Source organism: Oryctolagus cuniculus, chromosome 21, assembly GCF_051225735.1.
Source record: "Oryctolagus cuniculus isolate XC-2025 breed Fujian yellow rabbit chromosome 21, ASM5122573v1, whole genome shotgun sequence".
Classification (NCBI taxonomy): domain Eukaryota; kingdom Metazoa; phylum Chordata; class Mammalia; order Lagomorpha; family Leporidae; genus Oryctolagus; species Oryctolagus cuniculus.
Genome location: NC_142887.1, coordinates 31,470,878 through 31,487,174, shown reverse-complemented (window position 1 = coordinate 31,487,174; position 16,297 = coordinate 31,470,878). Strand labels below are relative to the sequence as shown.

Genomic DNA, 16,297 nt, shown 5'->3' with positions numbered 1-16,297 from the left:
CTGGCCGCAACAGCTGGAGCTGCGCTGACCCGAAGCCAGGAGCCAGGAGCTTCTTCCAGGTCTTCCATGCGGGTGCAGGGGTGCAAGGACTTGGGTCATCTTCTACTGCTTTCCCAGGCCACAGCAGAGCTGGATTGGAAGTGGAGCGGCCGGGTTTCGAACTGGCGCCCATATGGGATACTGGCACTGTAGGCCGGGGCGTTAATCTGCTGCGCCACAGCGCCGGCCCTCAATATTTTTTATTTGAGAAACAGAAAGGGAGACACAGAAATTTCCCATCATTTGGTTCACTCCCCACAAGGCCCAGGACTGGGCCAGGCCAAAGTCAGGAGCAGGGAAACCAATCCAAGCCTCCCACACGGCCACAACCTGCTGCCTCCAGGGTGTGTATCAGCAGGAAGTGGGAACTGGGAGCGGAGCTAGGACTTGAACCAGGACTGCTATATGGGAGGGGTGGAGGTGCTAACTGCTAGCCCATCACAACCCCAGCCCTCCAAGTGATTTTCAAAGTGGGAAAAGCTACAGTTGTTTTGAAAAGACAATCAAGTCTACCTAATCCATGTGTAAAGTTTAGCAACTGAAAGCAACAATGCAGCGACAGCAGCACCACAGAGCAAGTAGTTTACCCCAGGGACTGCAGGGCGCTGAGGGCAACGGGCTAAGCCACCGCTCGCAGCGCCTGCATCCCCTATCCGGGAGCCAACTTGGCCCCGCTGCTCCAGCTGAGTTCATGGGGGGAAGACGGCCCTGTGCTTGGGCCCTTGCCACCCACGTGGGAGAACGAGATGGGGTTCCTGGCTCCTGGCTGTTGCAGCCATTTGGAGGATGGGGGCAGTGAGCCCGCTCTCTTCCAAATAATTCAATAAACTTTAAATAAAATCAGCTGACAGGCCGGCACTGTGGCGTAGCGGGTAAAGCTCCGCCTGCAGTGCCTGCATCCCACATGGGCGCCGGTTCAAATCCCAGCTGCTCCTGCTCTCTGCTATTTCGAATCCCGGCTGCTCCAGCTCTCTGCTATGGCTTGGGAGGGCAGTAGAAGATGGCCCAAGTCCTTGGGCCCCTGCCCCCATGTGGGAGACCCGGAAGAAGCTCCTTAAAATCTCCTTTCACACACCAGGCCTGAGCCGGTCACGGTGTCCGCCCAGCGGCGGCCTTTGCCCCAGGGACTTCCCGGCGACCACGCTCAGGTTTCCATGACCGGCGGCGCAGCATCTTCGGCCAGTCTGGTTCCGGCTGGCCTTTGTCCCAACGCCCGGGTCGCAAGGAGCAGGAGGCTAACTCGGCCCCGCCGACTCTGTGGTTCGGCCGCTCTCGCAAGCCGGCCCGGGGCTCGGGACTCCGCCGCGCCTCAAGACCGGGACCATCGGCAAGGGCTCGGCTCCGCAGAGGCGCCCCGGGTCCGGGCGGAAGTAGCCGGGCGACTCCGAGCCCGAGCGGGCCAGGACCGGCGGAGGTCCAGTCCCTCCGACCACAGCTCACTTCCGGTCTGCAGACATGAGCCCGGGCTGAACCGAGTACGGAGCAGGAGGCTCTCCTGCCTCAGAGCTGCGGAAAAGGCGGAATGGAGGATGAGCGGCAGCAACCCCCGCGGCCTCGCCCCAAGGTGACCACCTCGCGCAAACTCCCCTCCGCCTTCGCTTAATACCCTGTGCGCCTGCGCGCGCCTCTAGCCGGGCGGCCGTGCTGCGCGACACTGCGCCTGCGCTAGAGTTCTGCCCGCGAGCCCTGACTCCGCTAATTTCCCCTACCGCTGCGCGCGCAATACCCTGTGCGCATGCGTGTCCGCTTCGGCCTGGATGGCTTTTGCGCGTCAAACTCCCTCTGCGCGTGCGCTGCCCCTTGCACTCCAGGAGCGCGGCACCGCGCGGCCCTCAATGCGCATGCGCCTTGCTTGCCGCGCGCCTGTGGCGGCAGAGGGTCGCCTTGAGGCAGAACCAGGGCTCCAGTTCCCTGTTCTGTTAATGGCTCTCCGCCCTCCTGCGATTCGGGAGGGTCTGAGTTAGAAACCTGCCTGCCCAGGGGTTTCTGATGAGATTGTGGACCCACGTGAATTAGGTGCATTCGCCCGTGAAGGTTTTAAGGAAGCCATGAATTTTCCTGAACCGGCTTGTGCGGGAGGGGATGGTGGTGTTGGATGCTAGGCCTGGACAGGCGTGAGCAGGGTTCACGCCCGAGGTGGGGTGCCGGCTCGGCCGCTAGCGCCTCCTGCCCTCTCTCAGGTCCTCCATCCCCCGTGCCCTCTCTCAGCTCCGGCCGCCCTGAAGGAGCAGCGGCAGCGGGCGAAGCCCATGGCACCCAACGCGGCCCTGCGTTCTCCAGCCTGCGCATGGTGCCATCCCCTCTACTTGTCACCGTCTGTACAGATGTCGCTTTCTCTCAGGCCGTTTTCCTATGACCACCTTATTTATAATAGGGCTGGGGGCGGTGTGCTCCTGGTTAAACTGCTCCCTGCAGAGCCGGCATCTCACGGGGGCGCTGGTTCAAGTCCCGGCTATTCCACTTCTGATCCTGTTCCCTGCTGATGCGCTTGGGAAAGCAGCAGAGATGGCCCTAGGGCTTGGGCCCCTGCACCCACGCGGGAGACCCGGAAGAAGCTCCTGGCACCTGGCTTCTGCCTGGCCTAGCCCTGGTTGTTGCAGCCATATGGGAAGTGAACCAGTGGATGGAAGATCTCTCTCTCTCCCTCTCTCCCTCCCTCTCTCTAACTCCGCCCAGGTTTCGGAGCCCACTGTGTTTGGAAACTCTTTCTCTGCAGGGAATCCTTGGGGATCAGGAGCTGCTGTCCTGCATGGGGCAGAGCTTCACCCCCTGGGGGCCCACCACAGCAGGTGTGGCCAAGGCCAGCCAGCTAAGAGGACGCGGGGAAAGGCTGGCAGGGCATGCGCTGAGCGGGGGGGTTAGAGACTCAGAGCAGAAGGGTGGGGTCCCTCTGTTGCCTGGTGGCCACGTGGCCCAAATAGCTTCCCTTGGGGCCTGGTTCAGATCAATTGTGACGCTAGGCAAGGCAGGCCTGGCCTGGGGAGGGCAGGGGAGGCTGCTGTCGGTCACTGTGTGTCCTCCTCTCTGTCCCCAGATTCAGAGCAGGGTCCTGTTCCTCACCATCTTTGCGGCTGGCATTGGTGGGACTTTTCAGTTTGGCTACAACCTTTCCATCATCAATGCCCCGACCTTGGTATGTACCTGTCGTGACCACCACCGGCCTAGAAGGCACTGAGGGAGCGCTGACGGCTGCCCACTGCCTGGGCCTTCAGCCCAGCGTCCACTGGGTGGCGCTTGCTCCCATGTGTCCCTCTCCTCTGGGGTGTCCCTGAGGTGCCTGTGGGCTGGGACAGGGCTCTGCGTCCTCCGCTGAGACCACATGTGCTCCCTCGTCTCGGCTTGATGACACCCCTGCCGCTGGCGTGGGGCGGGAGCCTAGCCGGAAGCCGCGGCCTCCTGTGTGTGATTCATATTCAGCAAGACGGTTCACAGAAGGATCGAGTGCACCTGGAGAACACTCGTGGACATGGAGAGTCAGGCAGTGCAGATCCGTCACCCCCACTCCCCACCCCCCACGGAGGGACACCCAAGAGGCACAGTTAGTTACCAAAGCAGGAGGGAAAGAGCAGAGCCCTAGTGACCGTTGGCCAGGGTCATGGCAACCTTAGGTGACCTCACGGGGGTGGGGAGGAACCAGAGGAACAACTCCCCCTCCCCATCCCTCTCCTCGCCTTCTCTGCGGTCCTGCTGGTGCTCCTCATTGGCTGAGTTCAACAGAAGCCTGCTCACAGGTGTGGGTAGGGGCGCAGCTGGGGTGAGAAAGGTGGCAGTGACTCCAAAGGGTTACAAGAAATACAGCTTAGTCTTCGGTCTCCCAGTGGAGCTGGAACCCAAGAAGATGGTTCGAGGACCCCCCAGCTTACAGCCAGTTTGTCAGAGTGTGGGAGGCCTGGGCTTGTGATTAGCTGAAGTGGGGGTGGGGAGCAGTCATGTGGGGTCTGGGGCCCTGGGACTTGGGAGCAGTATAGATATAATGTCACTCCCTGTCCCTGGTGCTGAATCAGAAGGCTGAGGACCGGGTTTGAGGAAGGTGTAATCTGTCTACCGATCAGGGCGCCAGTAGATGGTCCATCTGGAGGACTGCTGTCCTGGCCAGTGAGGACGGCCCAGGGTTCTTAAGGAGGCCGGGCTGCTGAGTCAGGGGCCGAAGTCTGAGAAGGGGCGTCGGTCCCTGGGATGCTTGCCTGATGGCTCCACCTCCTCAAGAGCAGGGCACAGCCGGATGTTCTGCAGATATGGGCCGGAGGGGATCTGAGAGACGCGAAGTAGCGTGCCAGGGGACTCCAGTCAGTCACACGCCCAGTAGTCCTCAGACCTGAAAAAGCAAAAGAAAAACATGTTTGGTTCGGTTTCCAGAATGGGATTAAGTTGTAGCTCAGTGTGGGCAACTCCCATGCCTTTGCCATGGGGAGGTGTGGTGTGAGTGTGGAGGCCCGATGTTTTCCCAGAGACGGGTCAAGGGAGAGTGGCCAGCACCGAGCTGTGGGAAATATTGCCTGGGGCAGAGAAACCAGCCTGGCACCCTGCACTTAGGAGAGACTCAGGCCAGTCAATTCCTGCCCCACGGAGCACCATGCGGCTCAGCAGACCTGGTGCCTGCCCTGCAGAGGCCAGGGCCCTGTGAGGGAGAGGGCTGTGTCTTGTCCAACACTGCTCCCTTGCCCCTGTCCCCAGAACACTGACTGGCATCTCTGTCCACAGTACATTCAGGAATTCACCAATGAGACGTGGCAGGTGCGCACTGGTGAGCCACTGCCCGACCGCCTGATCCTGCTGGTGTGGTCCCTCATCGTGTCCCTTTACCCCCTGGGGGGCCTCTTAGGGGCGCTCCTGGCGGGACACCTGGCCGTCATGCTGGGAAGGTAGGCTCTTCCTGTGTGGTGCAGCAGGTGCATGGCCCAGAGCCGCTGCTCACTCTCATTCTGCTGTGGCTTCACTGAGGGAGAGGGGGACCCACTTACAGGGAGCTTTGGTAGAGGAGAGAAAGCCAGGACTCCTGACTGCTGGCTCCAGACGCTATCCAACATCGAAGGAGTACTTTCCCCAGAGCTCTGCTTTTTTCTCATGTATCGGGCACTTCTGGAATAGCAGACAACAGAGTGATGCTAACGAATCCAAAATCTATGACAACGAGGGCTGGCATGTTGCTGTCCCATATGGGTGCTGGTTTGCGGCTTGCCCAGCTGCTCTGCTTCCAATCCAGCTCCCTGCAGAAAGGAGAGGGATTTGGGTTTGTCAGGGTTGGAGTGGGAGGGTCCTCCCCTAGGCAAACCACAAGTGAGCCTAGACCTGGCTGTGATGGTCACAGTCACTCCCAGGTGCAGAGCTTTGACACCTGGAAACAGTTCACACACACCACACACACACACCATAGACACACACCAAACACACACCACAGACACACACAACTGACACATACACAGACACTACACACACCACAAACACACACCACAGACACACACAACTGACACATACACAGATACTACACATACCACAAACACACCATAGACACACACCACACAGACACACACCATACACATACCACAGACCCATACACACACCATACACACACACCACAGACACATACACTGCCCACAAACACATCACAGACATACACTACAGACACCACACACATACTGCTCACACACTACAGGTATACCACAGACACACAGACACCACAATACCCCCCACACTGCATGCACACCACAGACACTGCATGTATACCATAGACACATACCACACATAACTCATACTGCATGCACATCACACACATACCACACACACACTGCATACACATACCCCACAGACACACACACACACACACATACCAGACACATACATACAGTAACACATGCCACAGACACACAGACACAAGACACTACACACACACACCCCGCAGACACATACCGCATTCACACACACACTACACATACCATAAACACACACCACACACATACACTGCATACACACCACATACACCACAGGTGCATACCACAACCAGACAGTGCACATACACACACACCCCCAACAGGTGCACACCACAGACACACTGTATACATACCATAGACGTACACCACAGGTGCATACCACACATATACTGCATATACAGCACAGAGATACACCATACACACACACAGTATGCACACACACCAGACACTGCAGACACAGTGCACACATATCATACACACATATACCACACATTATACACACACACCACACATACATCACATCACCCATACCACACCTACACAAACATCATACCACACCTAACATGACACACCACCCACACACACTGCACACATGCCACATGCATATCACAGACACACAAACCTGTGTGTGTCATCAGGGAGGGCCCCATGGACTGAACCAGTGCCCACCTCACTGGTGCCTCCTGCCACAGGAAGAGGTCCCTGCTGGTGAATGACCTCTGTGTGGTGGCCGCAGCTGTCCTGTTTGGCTTCAGTCGCCGGGCGGGCTCCTTCGAGATGATCATGCTGGGCAGACTGCTCGTGGGCGTCAGCGCAGGTATGGCCGCCTGCTGCCCGCGCATCTACCCCCTTTCTTTCCTTCCTCCAGGGGGTCTCCTAATTCGATCCACCTTTCATTCACACATGCCTTTGTTTTTGCAAAAATGACTACAAATAGTTGATCTTCAGAGTCTCCCGGGACAGACACATGCGGCCGTAGAAAGATGATCCAAGAGCAGACGCTGGTGCAGTGCTTGATGCTGTCTGGGCCCCTGCACCCCAGGCTGGAGAGCTTGGATTCCGGTCCCAGCTCCACTTCTGAGTCCAGCGTCCTGCTCATGTGCACCCTGGGAGGCAGCAGCTGATTGGGTCTCTGCCACCCACATGGGGACACCTGGATGGACTTCTGAGCTCCTGGCTTCTGGCTGGCCCTGCCCTGGTTGTTGCACTTGGGGAGTGAACCAGAAGACAGAAGAACTCTTTTTCAAATAAATAAAATGGAAGGAAGGAAGGAGGGAGGGAGGGGGGAAGGAGGGAGAGGGGAGAAGAGGAGTGAGTAGACAGCCGCAGCAGGAGCAGCCAGTGTAAGCCTTGGCTTCCTGAGCCCCAGGGACTTGCGTCTACCCTTCGCTTCCTGCCCCACCAGACCCCTGGGAGGCCTTCATGCCTGTCCCAGCAGCAGGATCTACAAAGAGCTCTGTGGGGGGGGGGGGGGACTCTAGCAACCCACCAGGAAGGGAGCTGAGGGGCTGATGCCGTGGTACCATACGGGCAGTGGTTCTTGTCTGCCTCGGCTGTTCCACTTCTGATCCAGCTCCCTGCTAATGTGCCTGGGAAAGCAGCAGAGGATGGCCCAAGTGATTGAGTCCCTGTCACCCATGTGGGAGACCCAGACGAAGCTCCTGGTTCCTGGCTTCAGCCTGGCCCAGCCCAGCTGTTGCGACCATCTGAGAAGTGAACCAGTGAATGCAAGATCTCTCTCTCTCCCTCTCCCCCTCTCTCTCTTTCTCCCTCCCTTCCTCTCTCTCTCTTTCAAATAAATTTTTTTAAAAAGGAAAGGGGAGGTGATCTGCGGCCCCACAGCAGGGGCGCAGCCCCACAGTGTGAGGGAGAAGCCCTCGAGGCCGGAGCCCAGCACACTAGGGGCTGTGTGGTGCCTGCCGAGCAAGGCCAGGCGTCCGGGGCTGCACCTGCAGCTGACACGCCCCCTCTGTGCACCCGTCCAGGTGTGAGCATGAACGTCCAGCCCATGTACCTGGGGGAGAGCGCCCCCAAGGAGCTCCGAGGAGCCGTGGCCATGACCTCAGCCATCTTCACGGCCCTGGGGATCATGATGGGACAGGTCGTGGGACTCAGGTAAGCACCCCTCCTCTGGGGGCACCAAGTGGTTCTAGGGATGCTGGTGGGTGGGGGAAGCCTGTCTTCACCTGCATTTATCCCCTGCCCGATGGGTAGATTGAGGCGTGGCTTCTTTGCACAAAAGCAATGAAGCCCTGGCCAACACACCACACAGGTATCAGCCAACCACACTCTTGTGTGAATCACCTTTGCCCAGGCTCTGCAGTCCAGGGAGCAGAGCATGGGTGCTCACAGATGAGGGGTTAATGGCTGGAGCTTTAAGAAGGGAGCACAGAGGAGGGGGCAGAGCTGGGACCCCTGGGGAGGCGAGTTGTAGGGAGGAGGGGAGCAGGGGCCCTCTGCCTGGCTGGGAGGTATCTTCACGTCAGACGCAGAGCTGGGTAGGAAGAAGCACAGGACAGTGCAGGTCCTTTGAAGGCAGCTTGGTGGGTAGGCAAGGGGTTAGGGGGCAGGTGGGCAGGGTCGTGGCAAGGAAGCACCTGACCCAGCCTTTCCTCTGTCTCCCCAGGGAGCTCCTGGGTGGCCCACAGGCCTGGCCCCTGCTGCTGGCCAGCTGCGTGGTGCCCGGGCTCCTCCAGCTCAGCTCCCTTCCCCTGCTTCCCGAGAGCCCGCGCTACCTCCTCATTGACCGCGGAGACACCAAGGCCTGCCTGGCAGGTGAGTCGCTGCATCTGGGCCCCTGTCTCTTGGGAGTCCTTGTCGCGGCAAGGCCATCCCTCTCTTTGTGCCCCAGTGCCACGACCTGTCCATACATACATCGCAGAAAACTCTTTATCCGAGGGGTTGGGGCAGGTCAGACCCAGCCACTGCCATCCAGGGACCCCAGCAGAAGAGCCACACCTGCAATGCAAGGTAAAGCACCGGTGCCAGACCTCACCGCCCGGCACCAAGTGGCCAGTGGAGCCACTTGGTGTCTTCGTCAGACAGCTGTGCCGCGGCCCTCTGGGCTGGGCTGCAGCGGTGCGGCTCTGCTGCCCTTGCCTTTCCTTTGACCTTGGCCCTGACAGACTCGCCTAGGAAGGGTCGTGGTGGCAGCGGCACATGCAGGCAAATCCAGGGGCACAAGCACTTTCTACCACCATTCCCTCACACCCAAAACATTCCTCTGGCCAAGGGGCGTCACGCTGCTGAGTGCAAAGTCTAGAGAAGGACGGTTCATGACACATCCTCCCACTCCGTGGAGGCATGGGCGTGGGGGAGGGGCGAAGACCAGGGCCCCTTAATTAGCGCACCACCGTGGCCAGTGATGTCTCTCCCCGTGTGTCCAGTCCCACCCTGGGGTCCCCAGGGTCTCATCCAGTCATGGTATCGGGCTTGAGGTCCTTGATCCTAAGATCAGATTAAGTCTAAATATGTCTTTTTAAAATTTGAGAGGGAGGGAGAAAGAGCACTCAACTACTCTGGAGGCCCACAAATGCCTGTAATGGCCAGGGCTGGGTCAGCCAAAGCCAGGAGCCAGGAACTCAATCCAGGACTCCCATGTGGGCAGCAGGAACCCAACCCCTTGAGGCATTACTGCTGCCTCCTAGCATCTGCGTTCGCAGGAAGCTGAAGTCAGGAGCCGGAGCCGGAGCTGGGGATGGAACCCAGACGCTCCAGTATGGGACACAGGCATTAGTAAATGGCTTTTTTTTTTAAGATTTATTTATTTAGTTGAAAGTCTGAGTTACACAAAGAGAGGAGAGGCAGAGAGAGTGAGAGAGTGAGAGAGGTCTTCCATCCACTGGTTCACTCCCCAGTTGGCCAAAATGGCCAGAGCTGTGCCGATCTGAAGCCAGGAGCTTCTTCCAGGTCTCCCACACGAGTGTAGGGCCCAAGGACTTGGGCCATCTTCCACTGCTTTCCCAGGCCACAGCAGAGAGCTGGACCAGAAATGGAGCAGCCAGGACTCGAACCGGCGCCCATATGGGATGCCGGTGCTTCAGGCCGGGCCGTTAACCTACTGCACCATGGCTCTGGCCCCTGTAAATGGCTTCTTAAGCTGTAGGCTAAACACCTGCCCTCCACGTGCGTGCCTTCTCTTGATCCAGAGACCAGGGGCCTGGGAACACAAGTCAGGTGAGGCAAGGAGACCACAGCGAGGCGCGAGGCAGGCAAGGGAAGGGTGCGGAGAGTCTCTGAGCCATAGGGACTCTGAGGTGCCCCTGGGAGCACACGGCCAGGGGTGTGTGTGTGTGTGTGTTCCTGGATCGCGTGCTGGCTCCGCCCCCAGAGAGCGGCTCCTGGCCTGCACTTCTCTGGGGCTCCTGTGTAGCCCTCCCAGGGGGTCTCCCTTCTCCTTCACCTTCCTGACCCTTCCAGACCCTTCCAGAAGACAGAACCTGCTTCCTGTCTCTACAAAGCTGGGACACGAAAGTCTGTATACAATGTCCACCTGCTTCAGTCTCCTTTCATCCAGGCTGGCAGAGGTTTCCCCAGTACAGCTTTCTGAAAAACCAGACGGGTTTTCTGTGTGTTTGGTCTCTGTCCCAGCAAGCCACACCCACCACTGCTGTTGGGCAAGGACCCGAGTCCTGTGCTGGCCTCTGGGCATTTCCAGCGCCCTCCGGCCTTCTGATTGCTCCCCCTTTCTCCTCTGAGGGTACACGAGGCTCTGCTTTAAGCCTTGACTGTGCGCTGTGGCTTCCTGGCCGGGCTCCAGTGTGAGCTTTGCCCTCAGACGGACACTTCATCTGAGACTCTTAAGTTCACTGGAGAAGCTACAGATGGGAATCAGGTGTTTTTTGTTTGTTTGGTTTTTTTTGTTTGTTTGTTTGTTTGTTTTTTAGCTAACCTAGCACTTCTGGGATGTGCTAAATTTAACTGGACTTTGTCCCTTCTGAATCCTGCTTGCACACAGGCCAGTGTTTCGGGCGCCCGTCTGGTGTTACTCGTGGTAAGGGTAGAATATTCAGTTCAGGTTTGCTGCACTCGGAGGTTTCTGCTTGGATTCCCAAGTGCATTCGGTCTACTGTTTCCTTCCTTCCAGGCCACTGCACCACATAGCACGGGGTTCCACTTTTCCTAAGGGCTTTCTGCCTCGTCTTATAACCCAGCACTCTCGGTGAGGGTGCCTCAGCAGGTTTGAGGCAGGGCAGGCGCATGGCAGAGCAGTTAGGTTGCTGCCTGCGTGCCCACTTTGGGTCCCAGCTTCTCAATCCAGCTCCCTGCTAATACATGCCCTGGGAAGCAGCAGGTGATGGCCCTGGTACTTGAGTCCCTGCCACTCACACGTGCAACACTTGGATTGGGTTCCAACCTCCTGTTTGACCTGGTCCAGTCTTGACTGTTGCAGGGATCTAGGGAGCAAACCACCAGACAGGAGATCTCTCTCTGCCTTTCAAATTTAAAAAAAATAAATAAATTTAAAGCTAGTAGAAAATGGAAATAAAAGGTACATTTTAATACCAAAAAATCTTGAACTCTATGCATAATTTGTTCTTGATACACATTTTTCAGGAAGTTTTTGAAGATCTCCTATGCATAGATTTCAAAAAAAAAATTTGCACCCAAATAAACGTGTCTTTTAGTTCCATTTCCATGCACCTGTTGAAGCACCTTTGTGTCGCAGGTGCCCGTTTTAAGCGTGGCTATGCCTGGTGCCAACTCAGAGCTGTCTCCCTCTGTCCTAACAGCCCCCAGCGGCCTCTGAGCCCGGAAGTCGCAGCCGGGCATGCGTCTCACATCTCCTCCTAGGACCCCAGGGCCTAGCCGGTTTATTCCCGTGGGGATGAGAATAGAGCGAGCAGAGTGCACAGGGCCCGCGGGCTCGGCGGAGCCGCAAGACAGCCTAACCGAGGGCTGCCTACGCAGAGGGGTGAGGGGCGGGGAGTGACAATGGCCGCGTGCTCCTCACCCACGACGTCCCGCTGAAGCTGCACGGGAGGCGGGGAGGGGAAGGGGGCGCTCTTGGGGGACCTTAGCGGGTACGGGCGGTGGCGGGGCGGCCCCCTAACCCGGCCCTGCTCCCTCCAGCGCTGCGGCGGCTGCGGGGCTCGGAGGACGTGGAGGAGGAGCTGGTGGAGCTGCGGGAGGAGCGGGCCGCCTGCGGGGCCGGCAGCCCGCGGCGTCCGTGGCATCTGTTGGGCGACCCGGCGCTGCGGAGGCAGGTGGCGAGCCTCGTGGTGCTGGGCAGCGCCATGGAGCTGTGCGGCAACGACTCGGTGCGGCGCGGGGCGCGGGCGGCGGCGCGGGGCCGGCGGCGGCGGCGGCAGGAGCCTGAGCGCCACCCGCTCCCGTTTCCCGCAGGTGTACGCCTATGCGTCCGCCGTGTTCCGCGCCGCGGGGATGCCGGAGCACAGGATCCCCTACGCGCTCGTGGGCACTGGCGCCTGCGAGCTGCTCGCCTCTCTTGTCAGCGTGAGTCCTCGCGCCCGGCAGCCCTGCAGGGGGTGGGGGGACCCGGCCTTTTCCGCTAGCGCCAGCAAGCACTGATTGAGCGCCTGCTGTTTGCCGGGCACTCGCCCCACCGTTCTGAGATGGGGAACTGAGGGATGGGACTGGCCAAGGTCCTCTGGGGAGTGCACGATGCGGCGCCCTCAGCGTCCTCTGCCGCTGAACCCAGGGCACTCCGGTGGCCCCCGGTGCGCCTGCGTGTCTGAGCACTCCCGGCTTTCTTCGCAGAGTGCGGTGGTGGAGAGGGTGGGCCGGCGCGTGCTGCTCATGGGGGGCTACTGCCTCATGACCTGCTGGGGGAGCGTCTTCACCACCGCCCTGTGCCTGCAGGTAGCTAGGGATAAGGGGAGGGGCTGGGAGGGAGGGGGCGGCCTCTTCCTCCTTCGATTCACCCCACCCCACCCCACCCGTGGCAGGACTCCTACCCCTGGATGCCCTACCTGGCCATGTCCTGTGTCTTTGGCTTCATTCTCAGCTTTGGCATTGGCCCCGGTGAGTAGCCCAAGGGTCTCTGGGCTTCTGGTCCTGCCAAAGGCACCCTGGATGAATGGGGAGCCGGGCCCCGGCAGCCCACCTGTGCCCAGGCCTCTGGGAGGGGAGAGAGTGGCTGGAGGAGCACCCCCAGGGTCTGTTCCAGTCCTTGCTCCTGTCCCCGCCTCTTGCAGCTGGAGTGACAGGGATCCTGGCCACTGAACTGTTTGACCAGACCGCCCGTCCTGCTGCCTACGTGGTGTATGGGGTGCTCCTGTGGACCATGCTCTTACTGGTGGGGCTGGGGTTCCCCTTCCTCATGGTAAGCCTGCCCTGCCCTGTGGCACCTGCCTCCAGCGGGGCCCCTATCAGCCTAAGAACCCCCGGAGGCCTCCGTGGGGGAGGGGTCCTGGGAGAAAGGAGCCGGTCCCTCCTCTTGGTCTCCAGGCCTTTCCTTTGGAGGCCGAGGGGCACACCAGGTCTCGGGGTCTCTCTTCACCCACAGGAGGGCTTGGCCCACTTCATCTACGTCCCTTTCCTTGCTGTCTGCGTGTGTGGGGCCGTCTACACCGGCTTGTTCCTTCCTGAAACCAAAGGCAAGAGCTTCCTGGAGATCACCCAGGAGCTGCACAGACTCAACTTCCCCAGGGACCCCAGGTGGAGGGGCCCAGAGGTCCTTCAGTTCACCGAGCTCTAGCCCGGAAGGCACGGCGTGGGCCCAAGCCAGTGCTGCCCAGCGTCTGGGCTGCCACCACCCATGCATTCCTGCATGGTGTGTGTGGGTGTGTGCGGGTGTGTGTAGCCATGGTGCCAGGTGCTTAGCCATCAGTGGTGAGGCAGCCTGCGGCCCAGGTCTGAAGGCGGTTCAGTGGGAGGCGAGGATGGACAGCAGTGGGCCCATGTAGCAGGGAGGCCTGCTCTGTGTGTTTTTGGGGGAGCAGGATCAGAAATGGACTATCAAATGAGCTGGTTCCTGTTACAACTTTATAGAGGCCTAATTTGCATGCAGTCTCCGTCTCCACCCAAGTCTGCACTTGATGAGTTCTGACAGCTGAGCATAGCTGTGGAACACCTGCCCTGTTGAGACGGCAGGGTCACATCACCCTGAAGGCACCATCCCGCCCTGGGCTGCCAGGGCCCCACTCCACCCCAGCCCCAGAAATCAGGCTGCTGTCATGTGAATCTCCGCTGTGCGGAGGCATGCAGTGTCTGGCTTTTGGAGGCTCATGCGTGTTGTTGCATGTGGTCGTATGCATTTCTCTGTATTACTGAGTAGCTAGCCCCTGTGTGGATGTCTATCTGTTACCTGCCAGTACACATTTGGGTTGTCCCTGAGTAAAACTGCTGGGGACGTTCCTACACAAACTGCTGTATGGATGTTTTCATTTCCTGAGTGCGTGGCAGTAACACAGTCCCATCCGCAGGTGCTTTGTAAGCAACGGAAGTTTATTGCTGGTAGTTCTGGAGTCTGGGACTTGCAGGATCAAGGCGGGGGCAGGTTCAATGCCTGCTGAGAGTCTGCTCCTGGACCACCCTGCTCGCTGTCTCCAGGCTCTGCTGGGGACCTGTGGCCGGTGGCGCCATGGGGACAGTAATCAGTGTGGACAGGCCTTCGTCTGCACTCTAATGCATCTGTGTCTCTCCAGGACCAGGGTCTCCCACCTCAAGGTGTGTGGTGGATGCTCCTCTGAGTCCCAGGAGGGCAGGTTTCTGAGCAGCAGCCCAGGACGCCGCACTGCTTTTAAGTCAGGCCGCTGTGAGCAGCTCAGGGCGCTCATCACTGTAAGCCTGAGCCAGGTGTAGCCCCTGGAGCCCGCCCATGGGCCGGGGCTTGCAAGCAGCCTGCTGGCAGCAGTCGGGGACATAGTCTCCCACTCCACCTCGATGCCCACCGTCAGGGTCTTCATCCAGTAGTCCATTTCCTGCTCTGGGACACTTGGCTGCCTTGCAGGAAGATCAGGTGGCACGGACTTCAGCCCCTCCTGCGTGTTGGGACCTGGCCCTTGTCTCATTCACGCCCCACACCCGTCCATGGGAAAGGACTCACTGCCTCTGCAGTGAAGAAGCCACTGAGCTCCGAGAAACAACGCAACTCAGTGCAGAAAGCCCTGCCCGCTCCTCCCAACATCTTGCATCGTGGGGCCGCCCCGAGCCGGAGCCTGCCCTCTGGAGCATGTGCGCCCAGCCTCCAGAGGGAAGATGCTGGGGGTGTCTCCTGGCAGACAACCCTCTTTGTAGTCTGCACACAGGTGGGCTGGGTCGGGGTCACCAGAAGGGGTGATTCCACCCCCCCCCAGCCATCTTCCACAGCAACTGCAGGAGAGCGGAGTTGTCTGTACCTCGACTTTCCCCACACTCAGTTGTGGTGGAATGAGAAGGCCATGCCAGGATGGCCACTGGCAAGCCAGCGCCAGTTACTCAGGAATGGCTTTGAAACCCACCTGGCAACGGAGCCTGCCTGGCAACAGGCTCTGATTCTATAGCTTTGGAAACCACATGGCAAATGGAGCCTACCTGGCAACAGGCTGTGATTGGTTAGGGCATAAACCGCCCCTTGACCAGATTGGCTGCCTTGGCTATTTAAGCTGCTGTACCAGCTGAAATAAACGAGTCTGTGGGCTGCTCGCCTCAGGCCTGCTTTCACCCACTCCTGGAGTTTGTGTGGTGACTCCGCGCCTCTTGCCCCCACCACGCTCCTCCTCTCAGAACGAATCAACCTCAACACTCAGTGCCCCAGATGTTGAAAGGAGCGGCCGAGAGCCGCCATAAAATGGCCTTAATAAAACAGTCCTGGGAAATGGGGAGTAAACTAAGTTCACAGAGAAAGCAGATAGCTACTACCCAGAGATAAGGGCTACTACCCAGAGATAAGGGCGACAGAACATCCTGGTATGCACCTAAGCCCCCTCCCCTGCGCTTGTTCAAGCTTAACAAAGAAACCGTGAGGCACGTAGGGCACGTAGCCATCCCTTTCTGCTCTTCAAGGACAACCTCCCCTTGTCCAAGCTTAGACACGTAGGGCGTAGGGCACGTAGCCCCCGTTTCTCCTCCTCCTCGACAACCTCCTCCCATTGTAGTTACCCAATAAACTTACGCCACCCTATGGTATGTTAATTTTGTGGTTTTGCCCCTTAAAAGCTGTGTGAGATAGCTGCTCGGGGGCTCCTCTCGCTTGCTTGCTGCTTGCAGCAGCAGGGGGCCCATTTGCGCAAATGAAATAAAATTTGCCTCCTGCCTTTTGCATCGTCTGGTCTGGAGTCTGTGTTTCTGGGGTCGTCACAAAAGGACACCGCTTTTGGGGTCCTACAATGTGAGCACAGGGACTGGGGCACTGGGGACAGACAGAGCTCAGGGCTGCATGTGGGGGTGCCTGGCGCAGTGTGGCTGGGGAAGGGGCACTGTGTGCAGGGGGCCAGGTCTCTGGAGCTCGGGCCAGGGAGAAGCAGCCAAGGGGAAGAGCAGGCGACTCACATCCTGCCGAGAGAGAAGAGAGATGGTCAGGTGGACGGCCGGCTGCCCACCCATTGGCGTCTTCCTCAGCCGGCAGCTTGCTTCCCTCCCTCCGTCTGCTCAGCAGCCTGCCCCAG

The 16,297-nt window shown here is 59.1% G+C and overlaps 1 protein-coding gene and 1 long non-coding RNA gene across 7 annotated transcripts; one reads left to right on the top strand and one right to left on the bottom strand.

Moving 5' to 3' along the window:
- The first annotated feature begins 273 nt into the window (after positions 1-273).
- On the top strand, positions 274-15,357 carry SLC2A11 (solute carrier family 2 member 11). Of its 6 annotated transcripts, XM_051837097.3 has the most exons (12): positions 1,415-1,603; positions 3,074-3,172; positions 4,741-4,901; positions 6,440-6,564; positions 7,733-7,862; positions 8,374-8,522; positions 11,820-12,007; positions 12,093-12,203; positions 12,468-12,569; positions 12,656-12,731; positions 12,905-13,032; positions 13,216-15,357. In XM_051837097.3, exons 1-12 carry the CDS (start codon positions 1,562-1,564, stop codon positions 13,405-13,407), a joined length of 1,503 nt encoding a protein of 500 aa, XP_051693057.2. In that variant the 5' UTR covers positions 1,415-1,561; the 3' UTR covers positions 13,408-15,357. The 6 variants fall into 6 exon arrangements, with proteins under 6 accessions (XP_089179074.1, XP_089179073.1, XP_051693057.2 ...); XM_089322948.1 differs by lacking the exons at positions 3,074-3,172; positions 4,741-4,901 and having other exon boundaries at positions 274-1,603; positions 11,820-11,956; XM_089322947.1 differs by lacking the exons at positions 3,074-3,172; positions 4,741-4,901 and having other exon boundaries at positions 275-1,603.
- Positions 3,572-6,549, bottom strand: LOC127488331 (uncharacterized). The gene is made up of 3 exons (XR_007916010.3): positions 6,417-6,549; positions 5,001-5,246; positions 3,572-4,354 (listed from the first exon to the last, which is right to left on the bottom strand). It is a non-coding gene; the product is annotated as an uncharacterized LOC127488331 (long non-coding RNA).
- Positions 15,358-16,297: the final 940 nt, after the last annotated feature.